Consider the following 23,198-nt stretch of genomic DNA (forward strand, 5'->3'; position numbering starts at 1 on the left):
GGATAACCTGCACTGCAACTATTTTTATTTTTTATCTGCTTTTTAAAATAACAATTAACAGATTTTCCTTATTTTGTTAAACTACAAATAATAATCAATAAAATCACAGATATCAATTATATATTGACTGACAGAAACACGGCAGAACTGTACATTAGAGTCACATCAAAAATCTGTATTTTTTACAAATAGTAATTTGTTTTTCCACAACGTGTGACCATAAAATGACACTTCTGTATTTAAATCAGCAAAATATCAATATTTTACAGACATTTGCAGTTATCTGAAATGTACAAATCAAATATTTGTACATTACAGATATCTCCTTTTATTTTCAGTTTCTACAGGTTGATAGGATTCAGCCGTTTATAATGTATTTTTTGTGGCATCCTTACAGCTAGATTTGTACCTCTTTTTTTTTCTAGCTGCACATAAGCGTGAAGCAACTACCTTCAGTTCAGACGTGAGAATGAACTTGTTTGGACGTGTGTGGAGGAAGAAATGTTTTCTCATTGGTATCTTTTAAAAGTCTCTCCCTGTGTCATCTCCTGCTTCAGTCAGGAACAGATGAAACAACAGAAGACAGACTCCTTGTGAGCCCTTTTAGTAACTCACTGTACACTGTAGCTCCACGGTGCTTACAGGTGTTTCTCTCTGAGTGTTTTGACCTGCTGCACACCTGAGCCGCCACTAGCACCTCTCCGTTCAGCAGCCGTCCCCCCGCCGAAGCTCTTAATGGCCAAGCGGGTCTCTCCACGCCGCGGCCCTGCGTTCACACTCACGTGGGGAGCTCTCTGAAATGAAAATGCCATTATAAAACATTTACCAGCCTGCTGAGTTTACATGTCTTACAAGAAAAGGACTGTTTGGAGCGGTTAAGTGTCACATAAATCTTTCAGCACGCTAATTGAAGTGGTTCCCCCAATAGGCCACTCTCCACAGCTGGTATTACAAATCGCACAACTGTGGATGGGGCGGCCAGCTGCAAAACCAAATCTTACACCCACTTGATAACGCTGTTAAGACACACACATGGTGCTCTGTGGGTTGCTGCTGCTGCCGCTAGTTTGCTCAGACAGCTCCACTGGGAGTGTGTAATGTAGTCGTATGTAAACACAAGTCGTCTTTCGGTGAAATATGCTCTGAGAGGAGGCTCGCTCTCCCCTCCTTCCCTCCCTCCTCTGCTCTCCTAGAAATGCAACTTATTTAAAGCTTATTTAAGCGGGCAAGTTGAGGAGGAACATATTGTTATTTCCAGCAGCAGCCTGGGGGAGTAGCTGCAGGAGGCAGCGGGGTTACACCTACAGCACGCTTCTGAAAACTACAGTTCGCTCCCAAAGCTTGGCAGGATTACGGGCTTTGAGCTGCGGTTAGCTTTAGTGAACAGCTGATCGGAAAAACCTGCAGAACTTTCCATATCAGAGCATCAAGTTCAAAAACTGTGCAGGTCCGTTTAACTCTGGAGGGCTTTTTCATGGCTCAGCAATTACTGTGACACTCAAACTTGATGTATTCCACCTCCCACTCCATCTTCCCTCTCCGTCCTTCAAAACCTCTCTGTTACCTGCCCTGCCTATATTTATCTCTCCCTCTTCTTTCCATTACATTGTCTCTCTCTCTCTCTCTCTCTCTCTCTCTCTCTCCTAGCTTTTCACCATCTTTATCTCTCTCACCCTCTCCATTGTCCTAATTTCCACAGAACCTGTTGATGAAAATCAATGTTTTTTTTTTTTATTATGGTCCAAATCTGAGACATTCGGAGAAATGAATGCTCCAGTGGATTTTGTCTGAGGAGATTAAGTGGATATATTTGTGCAGATGTTCCCACACAGTCATCTTTAAAAAGTTGTTTTCCAACAAAAATTAATGAGTCTTTGAGGGGCCAAGCTGGATTTTTTTGAGGTTTTGTTGCGCCCCAAAACTAAGAAAAATCAAAAACAAACCAGCTGAACTGATCTAAACAACATCACTGAGTATTTAGGGTGATGCAGAAGCAACAACACAAAAACTGACAAAAAAAACGAGCACAACATAAGATTACTTCATTTAAAGAAGTGTTGAAAATACAAAAGTTAACTGAATGTGCATACAAAGCAAATGCTAAAGAAACCAAGAGCGTGTTGCATGAAAGGAAGAATTATGCGTCGCCTTTTTTTTGTTGTTGTTGCAATATGGGTGTAAGAAAAAAAAAAGCACTGAAACTCAGAAAAGTGTCTTAAAGCATGAAGTTACTGACTTTGTGTTTGAATGCAGGTGTGGCAGTCACAGGTCCTGCACAACCAAACTGCATCCTCAGTGATGTTTTGAAGGAAACTCAAATAGTGGAGGCATCGGTTTGACACAAGACTTCTACCTAAGAGGCTGAAATCCATGTCCCATGTGGGATCATTATTTGTAGACTTCAGTTTTGTTTTCACTTATTGTTCGCTTACGTTTAGGCACCAAAACTACTTGGAAAATATCACAAAAACTACAGTGAAGTCGGCGGCGTTGGCCAACTGAGCATCTGATGTGGAGTGCTCATTTAAACACAGGATCCAAGAAGCCTTAGCAACAGTTTATTTGTATCAAATGGTGCTTGTTGGGCAGATGGATGAATAGACAGATGGATTATTTATTTCTACACATGAAGGAGATGAATAAAGTTGACTTTCACTTAAATAATGCATACATGCACTATCTTGTCATCTCCACTGTCTTCAAGGTGTTAAACATTGGAATCTAAAGTAATGTAGCATTCAGAGCAGCCACGAGACAATCCATACTTATGGCAGTTCTTGTGCTTGGTGCAGTGGTTTTGAGGGAAAAGGGTCTTTTTAGGCCATAGGGGTTGTATAGCTTCCTGGATGTGTCCAGCAGGATGACAGGCTTCATAGAGCAGAGTTAGGAGAGGGGATTTCAGCTAAGGTGAGTTTTAACAGCCATGGTTTGGGTTAAAATACAGTACACATGTAAATGAGAATGTAGTTGTTTGCATAGGAACCACATTTTTCTATGACAGGACTCCTTTTTTTTTTTTGGCTTTGCTGGAAAGCGGCCGCACAGAAAAACAAAGATATTGAAACAACCATAAATTCCATCACATTTTCCACCATTGTTTTCTTTCTCTGTAGGTTTGACTGGCTTTCTTTAATAGCCACATCTCACTGTGGCTTCAGTTTCTGCAGTGGATTAATGATTTTATTGGCGCCTACAACTGTTTATCCAATGTGCCTGATCAGGATGTGCGATGCTGGATTTTTACCAACTCATTTTGGCTGATTTTACTGATAAGTGCACATAGTTTTCCACCTAATTTGAGAGAACATCAGGTCTTCCTTGTAGTGGAACTATCATGGTACTATGTCAACTCTTACGGAGGTGCTGACAAAAAATACAACGAACCTACTTCAGTTTTTATCTAAATAGAAAATGTATATTTCATGTTTATGTTAAGCAAAACTTTTTGCCTGTTAATGTTCATTTTGAGCCAATTTCGATAGTTTGTATTGAAGGTTTTATATGTGGGGAGGCTGATATCATCGCGTTCAACTCCTACTGTTCACTTATCAGTTTTAATTTCATATAATTCCCATCATCCTTTACTAATTTTCTGTTATAATTTGCGCTACATTTGGATGGAAACTTGACAAGTGACACTGAGTTAATCAAAGCAAACATTTGCCCGCCAAAGTCCCGTAACAGACGGCATCATTCGCCAACCCGCTGGTCGTCCGACACCAACGCTGTCCGCAGGTGGGGGAGCGAATCGAGGACGCTTTGATGGCTCTTTTTTCCTGAGCGGTCATCACCGGGGGGTCCCCCTCTTGCCGCCACGTTCACAAAGTAATAACCGCCCCCCCGCTGTGTCCATCATGCCTCGCTGCCAAGACCACCTCGGCAACACCTGGCGCCATGGTAACCAACACCTGTTCACCTAATTAGAGGGACACTGGAGGGAGAGAAGATGAAGAAGTTAATGAAACGCTAATCTGGTCCAATCAAACGCCCCGGCATCTGCCCACTCGCTGCAGCAGCAGGTCGCCGTAATGGCCGCCTTATGGGCGCCTCCCCCGCCACGCCACCTTGAGTGACCTCATCAACGCCAAACCTCCACTCAGAGAGGAGCAGACAGGGGAGACGCTGCCTCCTGGATGGACGGAGAATGTGGACGGCGAGGTGTCAGCCAAATGAAGCAGCATTAGGAGATGAGCTTCCCTGTGCACAGCAGTTGGAGCAGCTCCAGGTCGCAGCAGCTGCACCGCTCGTGTTTACAAGCCGCCAACTGCTGCCAGTGAGGCCTGATGCTCAGCTCGGTTTCCTGAACAGAGAACCAGAGTCCACAGATATGAGCTGCTCTGACTCGCTCTGTGCTGACCCGCAGAGAAACTGCAGCGTTACTGAGCAGTGCAGAGCTGCAACCAAGTTTGAAGTGATCTTTTTCCGATTAATCAAACTTTAAAAAACATAAATTTGTATCGCAGCTTTGGAAAACAAAGTGCTTTACAGTACAACACATGTCAAACTAGGAAACAAGTTCAACAAATAAGATCACAAGCATGCAACTTCTGGATATTTTGTTTTTACTTTACACTTCACACCTGCATTTACACTTTTGTTTTATTTTTAGTTTTATTTAAATTGTGTAAATTGCAATACTTCGCCATGTACAGTGTAAAATATAATGTTTGGGTAAATTGGGATCTTGTCTGGTGATGGATTTGCGTGCAAATGACTTGCGACAAGGTCCCTATTTATCTAAACATAAAGTCTGTTTTATTTAGAATGATCTACAATACTGTGTAATATTTTTTTAATCATGTTTATGGGTTTAAAAAAAAAAAGTATTCCACTGAAATAGAAATAAGAATAAAAATGTCAAAATGGAAACCCAAACTCCACAAAACAGTTCTTTGAAGAACCTTTCTGAGGAATTTGACGAGTAGCCATTTGGAACTCAAAGGTTATTCTACAGTAGTGATGGTGAGGAACCCACAGAGGTTCTTTATGCCTGACTGTGTAAAAGTATTGAATTTATCATCAACGAGCTCAATTTGAAGCAATACAATTAGCAAATCATAAAGGCTGTTTTAGCTTTGGATATATGTTATGCAGCACATCTGAGTTTAAACTGTCGTGTCAGTGTTGTAAAAATCTGTCATGCTCCTTGTGTGTCACGTTTAGGGAGTTTTAAATCTATAACACAGTGGATCTTAAGCAGAAAAATTATATCGCAAATCAACAACGACAAGAGAAGTTTCTCCGTTTTTGCTTGACTTCACTGGTTTTCAGAATCAGTCTCTCTCAGCTAATTAACTAATTGACTGATCATTCCAGCTGTAAAAAAGGTCAACATTTGAAGATCATCCGTTTGAACTGTCTGTTCTGTTTTCCCTGCAGGCAACTTCAAAGGGATGTGTAAACAGATAGACCACTTTCCAGAGGAAACAGATTATGAAGCAGACCCATCCGAGTACTTCTTACGTGAGTATAATCCCTCTTGATTTCTACACAGAGAAACACCATTTGTCTTAGAAGTGACCACACGAGAGAGAGAGAGAAAAAAAAAAAAAACTCCTTCTCAGATGTCTTTTTGAGATTTGTCCCACTTTTTGCTCAGACTGGAACTGGGTGCCAGTAGCAGCTCTTGGCCCGGTGCTGCCGGTGCTGCCTGCTCTGATCGCGAGGCCGGCCAGGCTGAGCCCTGCCAGGCAGCTCGTCTGTTTTTACTGCTTGGCTGTGTGTAACATAACGTGCAGTGTTACAGTCGGCTGTGTACCCTGTAAACACAGCCCATTGATTTCTGCTCCCTTTTCCTTTGTGCAAGCAAGACAGAGACGCTTGTCGAACTCATTTGCCTGCTAATCCTAAAAATCACAACAATGGCTCTGAGCTCTTGATGCACTCTTACTATGGTCTGGTCAATAGTCCGGTTAACGTGTCTGAGCTGCGATTCTGGTGAAGAACAGACAGTCGAAACATGGAAGGTTTTATCCAGTATTGCTCTTAATTAGTCATAGTCCTGCCACTGAGTAGGTACCTTCATTTGTTTATGTTGCTACGGTTACGGCCGTTTCTATGGTCACCATCACAGTGTAGCAACGGATGCAAGCGGGAGACGTTTCTATGGTTACAGCTCTGCTCCCCTGTTGTGTAACTTACAGTAAGACAGAAATGACTGTATAAATATGATTTTATTCCCACGAATTCGGGAGATCTCCTGTTACTTTAGCAGCTTTTCATTTAATTTTCCATTTTGGAAGGATTTTCCTGTTTGATTCAGTTAAGGCAATCTGTGAAGACAGCTTTCATAAAGAAACATTTTTGGACAGCAGTGGAAAAGCATTGGCTGCTCTCCGCATATCCATATTTCAAAGTGTATATGGACACAGTAACTTAGTCATCGCTTCTCGCCTGCTGTTAGCTGTTAGCAAACGGTACAGTTCACTGTTGCTCAGTAATGTGATTACGTTTTATGTTTCTTCAGTATCAAGAGATGTAAGGGATCATTACTGGAAATTCTGTAATCACACTGCAGTTTCTAATCTAAGCTCTGATTTTTCGGTTTGATCAGCTAGTTTTGCTGCAGAGTTCGAGGAGAGATGTGACTGTCAGTAACACCAGAGCAGTGTTTGTATGTTTGATGTTATTTGCTAGTGTTCATAAAACTAACAGACATTCATGATTTTCTGGGTTTGCCCTGAGTTGCAGGGTGTGTCAGTCTGGTTCCTTCAGTGACTACTGAAGGGCACTCAATCACTGGTGCTAAGCTAACTGCTAATGGCAGTTTATTTTCTATTTCTGCATGTGTTCAATACAGAATATGGCATGTGGATGTGGTGGCTTTGGATGTGTTTGATGGCTTAGAAGTACAGTCTTCTTCCTTGTCACACCCTGGTGCCTACATTACCCACAATGCAGTTTAACCACCTGCCACAGAGATTTGGGTGCACGACACTCGGAGCAGCAGTGTAGCTCATTTCTTTGTAACTCGTCTCAGATTTTTTTCCCGCTTTTCCACTTTTATAATTTTAGGCTGGGTTTAAGTCAACTGAACTTTAGTTGAAGAACCGGTTGTTTTTGTGAGTTTTGATAAAGTAGAACCAGAGAAATTAACTGAACTTTAGAAAATAAGCTTCAGATATTAAGTCGAACAGGAAGATTTGATGTAGTTTCAAGAGTTAGTTTTTATTTCACAGATTTTGAAAATTTGGGTTTTTTTTTTTTTACTGTTTTTGGAGGATTTTTGCGTATTTTTGACCGTGGACAGTGTAGACAGACGGGGAGTAAGGTCACATGAGAGAAGAGTCTTGCTACAAGAGGCTGGGAGTCTAACCTTGGATGTTGCAGCAACCTCTGGGTCATTGGATGCTCAGGCTGTTGGAGACACTTTGGAGATACAAAGTTCAGCACTTGATGATAAAGAAACTCTCGTGACTTCATTAAGGATTTATGAAAGAGCCCAGATTATGCACATATACAGGTTTATAGCTTTTTTTCTGGGATCTAATAGAATATGTGTGGATTAGGGATGCACAATATATCAGCGACTACATCAGTATCGGCCGATATTAGTGTTTTTTCCGATATATTGGTATTAATCCGATGAACAAATTTAGCCGATGTGAAAAACTGATGATTGTTTAACATTAGCGCCTTCGTCTCTACATTTGGTGTTGCTGCTATTTCACAGATATTTTTACTTACATGGTCCTGGACTTGAATGTTTGCTATGTTAAATATGTTTAAATATGTTTTACTTTTGTCTACGTAATAAAGAAGAATGCGTGGTCTAATTTGGTATGGGCTTCTTTTGAATAGTTTGTACGTTCTCACAGTGCTTACGTATACTCATTTTTTGGTGTGAACAACAATTGAATATTGACATCGGTAATGTTGGTTATCGGCGATATCAGAAATCTTAATATCGGATATTGGTATCAAACATAAATTTTAAGATCGTGCATCACGAGTGTGGATGCTCTACTGTTCAAACATTATTTTCCCTCATACTGTACATCACAGTAGTAAGTGGCTCCAGCAAGGAAACACTGGAAAACTGTGAGGAAGCTGCAAATTCTGTGTTTGAGGGCCAAAAACTAGCTTTTAGGCAGGCGATTTACAACTAAGTTACATGATGGTTAAGTAACGGAAGAAAAACCTGGACTTCAAATAAGGGCTAAAGAACAATGTTTTCTATGGGAGAATATTTTCCTATGCCATGGAATATTGACTTTGTAAGTTTGAAGTACAGCTGGAATGAACAATTTTATCAATTGATTCATCCGTTTTTTTTTTTTTTTTAATAAGACAGAAAGTCTAGATTCTCTAATTTGAATACTTATAGTTTTGTTTTGTTATTTTACTTCTCCATGGCAGTAAACTGAATGTTTTGGGTTGTGAACAAAATCAGACATCTGAGGACGTCATTTTGGCTTTTTTGAGACAACTAATAGATTAAACTAGAAAATAATCAGCAGATTAGGTGACAATGATGATAATGTAAAGTTGAAGCCCTAGTTTGCAGAACTTTAACATGCACCAAAAAGTCGGGGGGACGACACACAAAACATGTAATTTAGGATGTACTGGAAGATTGCAACATGACTTACATGAACTACAAACAGGAAGCGCGTTTAACTCTGAAACAATGTACGCTGGCAAGTCTGACAACGTGGTAATGCAGTTTGTTGAGTTGAGTGAGCTCATGCCAGACTTTCTCCTGCTGCTCTTCAAACAGTGTTTCACATTTATTGTAAAAACTGCACCTGTAAACAGACTTTAATTCAGTGGAGTTCCTCTTTTAAATGTAGTAGTTCTAAATATTGTGGCTAATTAACACAATTTCCCCATCAGTAGTATGGAACGTGGAATTTATCTTATGGCTCAGTTGGATAATACTGATTCTAACTTGTGTTTTCTTTGGTATATTTCATAATATGCCACCTCAGTATCCAGTTTTAGCCGAAACTCTATTGTTCTGCATAAACACACTAACATCCCGTTCCCCAGTCGACCCCGTTCTCCTCCGTCCTGCTGCAGCCTGCACTGATCTGAAACTACGAGTCAGAAAGTGTCCGTCTCCTCGTCTACATCTGCAGTAATCGAGGCCTCTCAGCGAGCCGAGCTGTGCGTGCCAGTGCTGGAGATTAAGCCCAGCCAATTAGGCTGTGTTTGACTTAGCGCTCTGAGCGGTTGTTCCCGTCCGTATGTGCCACGGAGAACAGTTATGATAACAGCTCTGGTAATGAATCTAACAAAGCTGGAGCGGCGGCGAAGGCAGGATCAGACTCATAACGAGCCGTCTCTCAGGCTGGGCATGACAGTGGCGGGGTAGAGGCCGCGCTCCGGCCCTCGGACCACCGCTGAGTGCTTTTTGAGTGTGCGTTAACCTCTTCGCCGGCTGTGATTGGAGGAGAAGGCCGCAGTGCTCCCAGTGGCTTGCCAATTAGGACACTCACATCCATAAATATTTCAGCCTCCTTCTTATATAGGTCAGGCCGCTCTCGATCGCTGTCTCTCTCCCAGCATCTCCTCACACCCGTAGTGTTGCACGTCAGGAGTTGTACAGCACCAACTGCACAGCCTTGAAACTGTTGGGTTTTTTTTTGCTTAGGTGCATGTTGAGGTCACGGAGGACGAGCGTCTCCGTGTTAAACCCCGCTGATGTGTTTTTGCATCTGCACATTTCCCTTTCATGGACACACCTGGTATTTCCATAATGAGGAGTTTCACGGCGCCTCTGGGTGGCCAGAGATGGAGAGAAGCTGCCTCTGCTCTCACATGCGGGCGAGGGAGAGGGGGGATAGTTATGCAACACAAAATGATGTCACTTCAGGTGAAGGCCCCGGCGGAAGTGACATCACCGGGGGAGATCGCCGGTCCAAAATCGAGGGGACACACCGGTGACGTCATCAGACAGCGTAGTGAGGAGGAGGAGGAGGAGGATGAGGAGGAGGAGGAGGAGGGAGGTATTTGGTGATGTGGTTGCCGAGCAGAAAAACAGACAAATCCGACTATGTTCTGCTGAGCACCCCCGCTCCGCCACACAAACACTGATCCGCTGTCCTTACATCCGCACACTCGCAAATAAAAACACCACATATCAGTAGCTTCTCAGTGTGTGTGTGTGTGTGTGTGTGTGTCTGCTCCGCCAGTCCTCAGCTTTCCCAATAGCAAGGCAGTTTGCACATCCACACGGGGTTATATAAGCCAGCTGAGGCACACTAAAGCGCCAGTGGGTTTTTAGATCATGCCGTGTCGGAGCTCCCATCATCCACTGCTCTACTGGGCGCTAAGCAGCTGAGAGAGAAGAAATGGGAAGAAAACGCCCAGTTATGCAAGCTGCTAACACTAAAAACTGAAAGACATCAGTTCATTGTAATGTACAGTCGGGGAAGACCATGCGAGGGGAGGAGAGTCCAGGAAAATAACTGTTACAGGGGCGAGTTTATTCTCTTTATATGACTTTTACAAGTGTTTTGCTTTCTCTGGGGGTGCAAACTTTTCAGTGCTACAATATAGGCCTGAAATAATGAGCCAGTAAAATGATTAGTCCAAGGCTGCAAGTAACAGTTGTTTTACAGCAGTAAGTACATCCCAGTGCAATGTCATTAAAATGTCAAACTATTCAAAATGTTATCATGTCTCAATAACTGCATTGTGTCTGCGTTGAAAACTAGTATATTTCCTCTTATGAGCAATCAAAAACAAATACCTTGTAGGGGAAATACAGGCCGCGAAGTAGAAACCCAATGCAACAAGAGTGAATAGGGCTGTGAATCCCAATCAGTCTAACTGCATAATGATCAACATGGTCAAACAATGACCTTTGAACATCAGTGTCTAGCTGCATGTCTGCATCATGGTTCCACATGGAAAAGCACTACCAGAGGATTTTAAAAATCTGATCCTGAGCCTTCACAAATATGAAAATCAGCTGTTGCAGTAGTTGCAGCAGTTCTCGGTAGGTATAGAACAAGCCATAGTGCCACTAATCAGAGCTGCAGTGGTCTGTGATAGTGCACTACTTTTACAATCAAGCTTTGAAAACCAGGCAGGCAGGTGCTTTAGACTTTTCACAGTGGTTATCAACAGAAGTCATAGTTTCAGCTCAGAGGGTGAGAAAGACGAGTCATAATGTCTCTGAATAGCATCCAAGAAATAAACTATTACAGTAAGTGATGGAACTTTGCTAGAGTTTTAGAAGAAGACTGCTGAATATGATGAGCATGTTCTTCAGGCAGGTGACAATGAGTTTAATTTGTTCAGCCTGGATTGGATCCAGCATGTTTGGTGTGAACCTGGACAGGAATATCACAGTGACTGCATGGTCCTGACAGAGAGGCACAGAGCTGGGAGTGTGATGATATGGGCTACATTGGAGCAAAAGGTGTTGAGGAGAGGACACCGTGAATGTATGTGGATAAACCAAAGCACTGGCTGATGAGATGATTCCCAGTCTGCAGAAGGTTGACGGGCTTGCTAAATGATAATGATCCAAAGCAGACCGCCAAAACCACACAAAATTTTCCAAAGAGGGAAAAATTAAAAACTGTGGAAAAGCATCCTCCATGTTGAAGACGGCTGGTTCCGTCATGAAAAACAAAGTTGAGTTGACAAAATAAAAGATTTGACTGACTTTCAATGCATTTAGTTCCTGTGACGGGGCCTGTATTTCTAATATTGTAAAACTAAAGTGTTAGTTTTTAAGCCTAAACATTGATTTTTAAAGAACATTTACAGGGATGAACTCACTTCTGTTGTATTCTGAACTTTCTTTAGTAAGTTAAGACATCAGATTGTGGACTAACTCTTTGGCAAATAGTTTTCTTGTGTTTTAAATTAAGGGATGTGTGGGTTTTCCATTGTCTCTTCCTCCTGTCAACATTGTGCCAACGTTTTTTTGGTGGTTTTTTTTCTGCTTCAGGCTGTAGATTTGTTTGTTTTCACATCAAAAGCCACTTTGTTTTCCTCACTCAGCAGCCCACTGGAATCCCCCCAGTGTGTCCCAGTTCCACACTATAGGCCAGTACTACAAAGTATACACTAGATTCTAACCTAAAAGCTGTTTTGGCTTGACACACTCAAACTGATGCTCAGTATCATTTTGAACGTGAATCATGACAATCAGTTTGCATTTTTATAGCACAAAATTAGAATTTAAGCGACTATAAATCAATATTTGTGTAATAACAGCTGCTTACGTTAATACCTTGTTTGAAAAGAGTAGTTTATAGTTATGGAAGTGCACAAATATTCAACATTGTAGACCTAAAACAGAAGTAAACAGTGTTCTTTGACATAAACATGACACCGAGAAATTATTATGTTGTTCTAGACCCGCTGTTCACTAATACCTTTGTCATATAAACTTAAAACAGGTCATAATTTCTCAAAAAAAAAAAAAAACATTGTAAAGAAATGGTTAAAATCTGGTAGTAAGGATGCAAAAAATTATTATTTTTAAAAAATGGCAGTATACTGTAACGTTAGAAAACTAAGAACTGTGTAAATAGTGGCAACTATCTGTAAAATAATGTTTTTAGCAGATTCAAACACAGTAAACGCTGTGATTTTATAATTACACATTGTGAAGGAGCCGATAAAACTGAAAATCTGGAAGCAAGAGTGCCAGAAAAAAATAAGTTAAAAATGGTAGAATACTGTAATGATCAAAAACTGTTGAAATGGTTCCAAAATCAAAGGGACAAAAATCTGTCAAATTATGGTGTTTGTTGGTGATTTATATATATGTTAAAACCGTTTACGTTTATAAGCTAGATGTTGAAAAAGAACAAATCACTATTTGTAAAAATACAGATTTTTTTTTAATTGGACATAATTTACAGTGTTGGTCTGTTTTTTTTTGTTTTTTGGCAGTTAAAATATAAAAACACCTTTTCCTGAGATTGTATTAGTTACCATCTATGATTGAAAACAGGGAAAATCTGTAAATTCACAGCAAATTGTTCCAACAAAATTACAGTTAAAAGTTTTTACAGCGTAGCTTGATTCTGTTGCCCAAAAAGTGGCTAAAAATTGGTTATTACAGGTTGAAAATGTAAAAACAATCAAAAGTGGCATTTCATATTCATTCATCCACTACCTATACAACACTTAATCCACTTGCTCAGAGAGAGTCCAAAGGCAACTTTGGACTGTTGGGTTCTCCGTTTAAATTTGAAAGTCTATACCTTACCATGTTAAGCACCATGTGATGACATATGTTGTAAACTATATAAATAAAATTGACTTGAAATTGACTTAATCCTCACTGGGGTCGCGGGGGGCTGGAGCCTATCCCAGCTGACTCAGGGTGAAGGCAGGTGATCACCAGTCTATCACAGGGCCACACTGAGAGACAGACAACCAAGCACACTCACATTCACACCTATGGATAATTTAGAATCACCAATTAACCTCAACATGTTTTTGGACTGTGGGAGGAAGCCGGAGAACCTGGAGAGAACCCACGCTGCACGAGGAGAACATACAATCTCCACACCGAAAGATCCCGGGCGTCCTAACTGGGATCTTCTAGCTGCGAGGCAATCGTGCTAATCACCGAGCCACCGCGCTGCCCATGTAGTATTCATACTTAGAATTTTTTTTTTAGCTTATTTAGCATTTTGTGTGTTGAATTTCTCCTTTATTTCACTCACACATTGCCTCATTAAACGATTAAATCCACATTCAAGGACATTTAATTCACAATTTTCCTGCGTTCAGTCAGAATAAGTGGACACTGTGGAATTAGGGCACAGCAACGAGCTCCCACCGTTCATTTACGGCGGCCCACAGGCGAGTAGTGTCATCATGTAAAGTCAATGCAAAAATAAAGTCAAGTGCACGGCTGAAACGCTCCCCGTTTTCACCCCCCTCCTCCCACGATTAAGCGTCTTCCAAACTTTTCTGCTTGTTTTTGCCGCGAGCCAGGCCTGCCTCTGTTGTTTGCATGCGTTGATCTGGGAGTATTTGCTGACATTGATGACAGAAGGGCAGAGGACCGTCACAGCCTGTGTCGCCTCGCGGCAGACTGGACGCTCGCCTGAACTGGCTTTGGTGTCGCCCGATAAAATCAATGGGTCTGGGGCAGGACACGCAGGGGGGTTGTATAGGGCAGAGGCGGGGGCTGCAGCGAGTCTCTGGTACCGGTTGGAACAGAGTGTTTGTGAGGCTGTCGAGAGGAAAACGTGTTAACACTTGCAGACGAAGTTAACATCCAGTCTGTGTTTGCTTCATCCGGTCACGGTGACATTGAACACTTTTAAGCAGTATCCAAGGCAACAAATAAGGAATCCATTGACTGATACATAAAACTCACAGCACACACACACACACACAGACATGGGCCAATAAATTAAAAGGCAATCATTTTTGTCCTGGTTGACCGAGTGAATGCTAGCCCTCTAACTTTATATCTTATTAAGGGGGAATATAGAGGCAGCGCGGCTTGTAAAACACAGAGGTGAGGGAGTGTGTCCTCATATTAAAGCAAGATTAGAGCGTACGGGATGAGGAGCGATGTTCGACTGTCACCGGGGCATCATCAAAAGACGACTGCGGATCAGTTTTACACGTTTATTCATCAGCTGCGAGAGCCGTAACAGCCGGAAAAATTCCCACCGCTGCGAGAGAAAAAATTATGTACTTGTGTCCTTTTTATCTCCGAACATAAAGCAGTAAAGAGTCAGTTTTGACAGTTTGTGGGCTTTTGGCGCGACACATAATCAAAGCGAGAGCAGTTTCAGTGCTGCAAGCCGGAGGGAAAGATGATCCATGCGCAATCAAAGAGGGGAACACACCTCCAGCTGCTGGAGAAGAAACAACCGGTGTGCACGATGTACGGTTCGATAAATAAAACTCTAGACGAGGTGCGTTGTGGAAATGCGCTTTCAAGATCGCAGACAGCCATATTGTAGGTGGAAAAAGAAAGGGGGTTTTGTGTTTGGATTTGGTTTGTCTGCAGCGTTGAGGATGAGTGGTCATGCTAAGTGAGGGAGCTGCTGTCATGCACCCGGTCAGCAGTGATGTGTGGGGACATCAGCAGTGGAGTGGAGGCTGATTACTGTAATTGAAATGTGTTCTGCGGAGGGAACTTTAACTGTGTGAGTGCGCCTGTCATGTAGAGTGGTTCTACTTTTACACAGTGTGATGTTATGTTAATATGACAGTGCTGGGCCTTAATGGCTGCAGTGTGGGTGTGGGTGTGTGTGTAGGTGTGTGTGTGTGTGTGCGTGTGTGTGTGCGCAAAGACCCCTGATGTATCACAGCAAAGTGTGGACTTCAGCTCTGTTGTACTTGGGCGGTTGTAATCAAAAACTGAGTTTTACTTTAATTAGCTTCAGTTATCCCCAAATATGAATATCTTTGTAATGCTAATATAATGTGGTTTTATCAGCTGCAACATACACTGTAAAAAAATGAACTTTGAAATAACAGTTTCAAATTAACGGAGTCTATTTTTTTTATTTAATTCACAGATAATCCCCCTTTTTTTTAACAGATTGTAGCTAAAAAAAAAAAAAAAAAAAGAAAAGAAAAAAATTGACATGTTTAAAAATAAGTTTTTTAAAAAAGGCAAAGATAAAGACCTTTTTTTTAACTAGTAACTTTTTTGCAACATTTGATCATAAAATTACACTGTTTAACTTTAAAAACATTATTTTTGCAGATGTTTTGTCATTGGAAAGAAAAAGTTTGCATATCATGGATTAACAAATGGCAGAATCACAGAAAAAGTATTATTTTACATGACGACTGTAAAAAAAAAAAAAGAAGCATACTTTTGCTGTATTTAAATGAGCTAATGCTATTGTTTTAGAGGTATTTGCTGTTATTTTCACAGTTTTTGAATGTGACAGTTTTCCATCATTTAACATGTTTTTTCATGGCACCCTTTCTGCCAAGTGTTTCACAATTTTTGTTTTTATTATCATTATTTTTTTTTTTAACAGAGAATACATCTGCTCTTCAAATCAGTTGTCCTGTTTTCAGCTGAGACAACTGTATTCATATTTTTGGATTTCATGATCCTCTGAGTTTAACATTGCTCTGATCTGTGTAGATGGAAGATTAAATATATTCAATGCAGCCAACTATACAAACAAATTCCTCGTATTGTGGGAACTATACCTGGCAATAAGTCTGTTTCTGATTCTATCGTCAATACAGTTTATTCATAATCCAAAATTGTAGTGTAGACAAATATTTAGAACTTTCAAAATTTACTTGAAACAAACATACATCTTATGTTGGTTTGAAATATTTTAATGCCAAGTCAAAGTGTGATTTTTTGATTCATTGCCCAAGATTTAGAAACGCTAACAGAGCTGTATTTGTTCAAGTTCAGTTAGCAACATATATTGTGGATTTTATTGTGCCTATATTTATATAGCTGACTGAAGTAAAACATATTGATTTCAAAACAGAATTGTAAATATAAATTATTTCATATTATTATGCACATTTACTGTTTAACTGATGGAAATTTCAAATTGGATTTACTTCAATGGACGTTATATGGTAGAGAGTTGCCGTTTCAAAGATCACAAAACGTACTCGGACTTCAGGAACACCAAAGATGGTTTTTGTGATGACACATGTCCCAACAGTTTAACCGAAAGCCAAACAATAGCTTTGTACCAGGAAACATCCTCAGCCAGCCAGTGTGGCAGCACTGATGTTAACACGGTGACGCTGCGTGTCGTAGACGTATCACCTGCAGAGAAAAATCTTTTAGAAAGTGATGCAAAGTCATCAAACCTTTGAAGCAGTTTTCATCAGATTTGTCCGCAGTGAATGCAGTCAAGGCTCTCTCTGCTTTCCTTGAGACAGGAGTCTGGTCTTGATTCCCCAAAATAACCATCCAGACGCATTAGTGACCAAGTGGCAGGACCTTTGGTTTAACTGAAGTCTTCTGTGTTTACAATGAACTTAAGGCAGAGTGAGCAAGTTTGTGTTTACTTTGAATTTTACAAAAAGCAGTAACATCTGTATTGTAGCATAAAGTTAGACACATCGATACATCATCCAACTCTTGAAACATTGTCTCTGCTGCTGCCATATTGTAGCAGGTTCTGGTCAGCTGAAATGGTAGAAAAGCTGCTTTTGATGTTCTGATTAAGGCAGTCATGGATCGGGATCAATCATAGCATTTTTTTTTCATGTATTACAATAAGTAGCATTTCCTTTAAACTAACATGAATGAATGAAAGCGACTGTCGATATTTTGCTAAGTTCAGCTCACAATCAGGTAAAGAGAACACTTCACATTTTTAAAACAGTTAAATTTCTCTTCCCTGCTGTTGTTATGTGAAATTTGGAAAGGAGGACCAAAACGCAGAACACACAGCAGACAGGCAGGTTGAAAGAACAAAAGGTTAGTTCAGTAGCACTTACTGGAGGGGCGGACAAAAAAAAAAACTAAAAACTGGCAGGCAGGCCAAACTGTAACAGAAGGCGGCTGATAGGTCCAGGAATAAACTAGGGGAAAGTCCATAAATGAAGAAAACAAATCCAAGGAACAGAGTCCAAAAGAGGAGCTGAATGAATGAATGAAACGCGGGCAGCCAAACAGACGAGCCGACAACTGAAAGGGGGGAAGACCGTATGAATGCTGTGATTGGCTGATGAGACACAGGTGAAGCAGAAATCAAACAGACAGAAAACACACAGGATAAGAGAGAAACAAAACTAGAATAATAAAACACTACAATGACAGCTGCTTTGTGCAAAACTGTAATTATGGGTTTATCAGAATGTGTAGCTGCACAACCAGGCAGGTACACTTCATGTTTAATTTTGGGTAATAATGGGTGACTTGAAGTGTTAATGAGGAAAACATTTAAATCACAGGACAGTGTTTATATCTGGAGTGAGGCGGTTATTGTTAGATGGAGCTGACATACTAGTCAGGCTTGTTATTGTTCTTTTCAGTATTAGTGTTTGGTTGAGTTTAGGAAATCAAACTTTAGGTAAAGATCATGATTTGGGTTAAAATCTAACACTGTTAACCATTAATATGACAGCAACATGCTACAAGTTGCATGTAAAGGGTCAGCGGTGACATAACTTTCTTGTGATGATGCACTTCCTTCACACATCCTGAAGTAAACCATCTACCAGTTTTGCCATTTATCTGACGACGTTGGAGTGGAGTTCTCTGTCTAACTATCCTTCTGCTATGACTCTACAAATATTTAACCTTTGGAAAATCAACATGACTGACTTTGCTGCACGTTATTTTATTTTTATTTAAATTAACACAAACTGTGGATTTTGTCCTCCGTTACTTACGATAAAATCCATCCATCCATCCATTATCTATACACCGCTTAATCCTCACTAGGGTCGCGAGGGGGCTGGAGCCTATCCCAGCTGACTTAGGGTGAAGGCAGGGGACACCCTGGACAGGTCACCAGTCTATCACAGGGCTACAATTAGAGACAGACAACCAAGCACACCTACGGACAATTTAGAATCACCAATTAACCTCAACATCCCTTTAAGAAAAAGTCTCTGTGCCGCCAATAAGGTGCATTTTTTGCAAACAGTAACCATCCCCATGTTAACATTGTATAACTCATCCTATATATTTACAACATTTACATCCTCAGATTTTCAGTGCTGTTAAAAAAAAAATCGCTTTAATAGTTAAACAGTCTAATCAATGAATGAAGTAATAATAATCTATACTAAGTGTCCAGGCAGTTAAAAGGGAACACTACCACAATAACTAGAAGAAGCACAAACAGCAGAGCTCCCAGAGGCGTCTGAAACATCACATCTGAACATCTCAGCTGCTGCTCTGCTGCTGCTTTATAAACGCCAGTGAGTGAAACCTGCATTTATTTTCCAATCAGTCCAAGTCAAATTGCATTCTGCCTGCGAGCTGCGCTGTCAACACACATAAGCTTTTAGATACGAGGCTGAAAGCTGTGTGAGCATTCTTGCAAATTTTTTACATTTAGCCACCAAAGCTAATTTCCGTTGTCTATGCACATTCTTTCACACTGTGTATTTTAACGCTCCCACCACCTTTTTTTTATTTTTTTTTTTTCCCTGAGATGTTTTAGTGGTTGTTTGATGCCAGGTTGATGAGGAGGGGCAACAAGCCTCTTGGCTGGGACGAGGACGGTGCAAGGGCTCGGTATTGAGGAAGATGAGGAGGAGGAGGAGGTGTGGAGGGGATTAATAAACGTTTGTAGTATTAAATCAATGTGCCTGGGAGCTGAGGCACCTGATTAGCATGACCCCGTCCTGCACATCAGCACATTCAGGGCTGGGGGAGGCTGATTAAGAGCCAATGCTAATTTCCTCTCAACCCTGTCAATGAAAGAGAGGGAGAAAGTAAAGGGAAAGAGTGAAAGGATGGAAAGTGCAAAGAGACGCCTTTGTAAAGTGAACAGTGTGCATGTTTACACACACGTATGTTCACGTGCGGTACATGTGTGTCGGTAGATGTGCGCTGAGTTGTGTAACAAACACAGAAAGGTGAGGCACACGTTTCAGTTTGCCAAAAATTCAAATTCAAGCATAACTTACCACTTTTATGCCAGTAGTCTTGTCTTGTATGCATCCTTCACGGCCTCACTTGGATTTAACACGGTTTAATTTTGATGTTACACTGATATATAGTTCATACAATTGCAGCTTCGGGGTTCAAAAACGCTGAATAAATGCCTTTTGTGTTGCATTCTTGTAACTGCAAAACATACAGTGCACAGAAAGAAATAATAAATTGAGGGCCCAAATTAGCTCCTTGTTTGGTTGTGCTAAATGAAACAACAATGAAACAAATGAAAATCATACAAATTGTCATTTGGGAGCCTTATTTACAAAGACATAAAGAATCTGACACACTAAGTATTGGGATAGACCGAATCCTTTTATGGTAACATTGGGATTAAAATGCCACCAATATGCGGGCTGACCACTTAAAAACAAATCTTTAGCCATCTACAGACAAAAATGCAGAGAACTCTTTGGGAACTGTGTTCAGTGAGGAAGGTTGCGATGTCAGCTGGTACCAGCCATGTTTCATGCTGCTCGGAGACAAAGACAATGAAAGCACATATTTACAAAATGATTACTAATCAATACAAATGATTTGTTTGTATAGATAGATTGATAGATAGATAGATCCTTTATCTATTTATCTCTTTGCAGAAATGTAGGTATCCAGTAGCTCATACGTTTCACATATATTACTATTACTTTTCTGCAAAAATACAATAAGACGCTTTAGAAGTTATGGTTAAAAAAAATGTTGCATATGTTTCTATGAGCATCTGACTTGTAGCTCAGAGTTCAATGGCTTGTTTTGTGACAAGCTATGTACTCATCCAGTACAAAGCTGCTCACATGCCTCTAAATGCTCCGATGTGTTACCATTTGGATAAAGGTTGCATGTGTGAAGCCACCGCGGCGTTGAGGAGGACCAGCTGCTGTTGAAGCCCAGCCACGGGCCTGCATGGGTGTTCAGTCTCATTAAGTTGTTTGTCAGCCAGTGCAGAAGAGTGCCAGCGCTCGGACACGAGCCTGAGCTGCAGCCGTGCCAATCAATACAGTACACACAGTATCCGCTCTCACCCTGTGTCTCTGTGAGCAGGTTGGCACGCATGGTGGCAGGATGGCAGCGACGGGCGGGGCCGACCGGCCCGGTGCAGCCACCGACAGGCCGCCTGTACAGAGAAAAGACAAACTGCAGCCAGTGTAACTCAACCCTTGGGAAAATTAATATATGACTCATTACTCAGCACTGTACTGTGATGTTACACTCCTCTTTAGCCTACTTTTCTTTTGTCACACATGAAGGATCAGAGAAACCAAATAGCAGCGACATTCAGCATTCTGGACGAATAAAATCAAAGTAGGTGAGATTTACTCCATCTGGGGGAAAGCAAACTCATGCGCCAATTTTCATTTTGGCTACTGACAGGAAAACAACCAGTGATAGTGGTGGTAAACAGAAATGTGCCAATCATCTCAAGGCAAACAGCCACCAACTAGTATAAACAAAATCAGTTAGAGTTTGAGAAAAGCAGTCAGTTTTACTTTTCTTCATCTTCAAAGAACAGTTTGGTGCATTTATACAATAAACTGGCCTCAGTCAGTTTGCTAATGTAAATAAAGCATGGACGCATCAGGAGAGCTGGATACAATGCAGCCACTCAGCTTTGCTGCTAATTTGTCCCAGTGATCACTTGCAGTTATGCAATGAAAAACCCTCTGCGGCCCAAAAAACATGTTCCCCAAAGACCGGCGTTATAAAAGAGACGTCTGTAAAACTGTTGACAGGACAACTCCAACTGCAAGCAAGGTTGGATTTTACTCTTTGTACTATAAATGTTTAATCCAGGGAGGTTTCCTGTTTGTAAAACCTGCCCAACACCCAGAAAAAAAGTTTTTTTTTTTAGTAACATCATCCAAATGTACAGACTGAGAGGGAACCACCGTGGGAAATCACTAATGCACATGTGGAGTGGGATGTCTTTAGTTCAAGCGCAAGGCAAGCAACTTTTGTTCAAGTGAACGGGAACCATCTGTGTAAATTCTTCATAAACTGGCCGTCATCTTGTCAGCCAGTATTCTGGTATAATTTTAATCAACTGACGGCTTTTGCATTCATGCTGCCCCATTTTACCATACTTCCACTTCTGTGCTTCACTATCACGACTGTGCATTCACTGTGGTAGTCCTGAACAGTTTAATTCCAAACACGCAGATAGACTCAGTGTATAGCTCCAAAACGGATAAAGTTCTGATGTTCACAGTTCATTTTAGTGCCATGTTTATGCAATTAAGATAACTCAAAATTCATTTTGTTTCAGTGACATTCTAGAACAATGTCTATTTTGGGGCCTGTGTTTTCAGTACAGTCTTTTTAATGTATTTGTTTTTGTTTATAAGAGCAAATACCCTACTTGTCAACTTGGAAATAATTCAGTTGTTGAAAGGTGAGAGAATTTTGAACAGCTCCCCTGTTTTATGACCTAAAAAGGGTGATGAATGTGCCACGTGGCTGCATACATGAGCTAATGCGAAACAGCAAAATCCTAATATCCCATGCCCAAAGTTAGCACCGCCACAATTAGCAATCTTGCAGTTTTAGCTTAAAGTTTTTATTTTTGTTACAGCAGTACATGGAAAATCAAAAGCATGACAGACTTTCTGTCATTTGTAATGTAACTTGGCTATTGGAACATTTTTGTCTGGATGACGGTTTGGCAAATAGTCTTGAAAATCAATCTATTATCTATACACCACTATCCCAGCTGACTTCAGGTGAAGACAGGGGACATCCTGGACAGGTTGCCTGTCTATTGCAGGACCACATAGGGACAGACAAGCAAGCACACTCACATTCACACCTACGGACAATTTAGAATCACCAATTAACCTCAACATGTTTTTGGAGCTTGTGGGAGGAAGCTGGAGAACCTGGAGAGAACCCACGCTGCACGGGGAGAACATACAAACTCCATGCAGAAAGATTCCAAGTTTGGAATTGAACCCAGGACCTTCTAGCTAATGCTGTCATGAAAAAGATTTATAATAATTGAAGTTAAGTTCAAAACTCCTCACCTGAAAACATGATCAAACACACTGTAGTGGTTACTGGAGAGCTGTTAAAGTGGGAGGAGTGAGTGGCGTTCAACCCCAGAGACACTCCACTCTCTACCTCATGAATGTGGGTGTCGCGGGGCAAGAAACCGAAGACAGGCCGCTCTCTGTGATCGTGACCTCGACCCAAATCAAAACAGCGACCTCAGTGCTAATCACAGGGCTCCCGAGAGCATCCTTTCATGTGGGCCGAAGCGAGGGCTTCAGAAACACAAGACGCTGCGAAGGTCGCCGCTGTCATTAGCCATTAGCGCGGAGGTCAAAGCTTTCATTTGGACGGGGTCGTTGTTTTCCAGCAGGCAGAGATTGACAGCATTTTACCACACATTTTACCCCTCTCTCCCAGGACTGTAGCCATCCCAGCAGCCCTCTGTCAAAGTAATGTCACCCTGGCTGAGATAATCGCCATTCACCGGGCCTCCTCTGTACACTGTGAAGTTGTAACAGATGTCCACTTAATGAGCGTCACAGTTGCTTTGACAAGATGATGACGTGATGTTAATGGCAATTCAGCCTTCGACTAAATGGGTACAGAGAGTCACATGCCTTGATCACTTATAGCAGTGAAATACTACTGCACTGGTGCATCA

At 41.2% G+C, this 23,198-nt stretch overlaps 1 protein-coding gene across 1 annotated transcript in view; it reads left to right on the plus strand.

The window, feature by feature from the left end:
• The window catches only part of LOC103372897 (voltage-dependent calcium channel gamma-2 subunit), a 93,994-nt gene that overhangs the window by 60,260 nt on the left and 10,536 nt on the right, over window positions 1–23,198 (plus strand). The window contains exon 2 of the mRNA XM_008302672.1: window positions 5,380–5,463. Within this exon, the coding sequence (XP_008300894.1) occupies window positions 5,380–5,463 (84 nt within the window). The remainder of the gene's footprint in view (window positions 1–5,379; window positions 5,464–23,198) is intronic.

The sequence above is a fragment of the Stegastes partitus genome, unplaced genomic scaffold (assembly GCF_000690725.1).
Source record: "Stegastes partitus isolate 25-593 unplaced genomic scaffold, Stegastes_partitus-1.0.2 Scaffold1853, whole genome shotgun sequence".
NCBI lineage: Eukaryota > Metazoa > Chordata > Actinopteri > Pomacentridae > Stegastes > Stegastes partitus.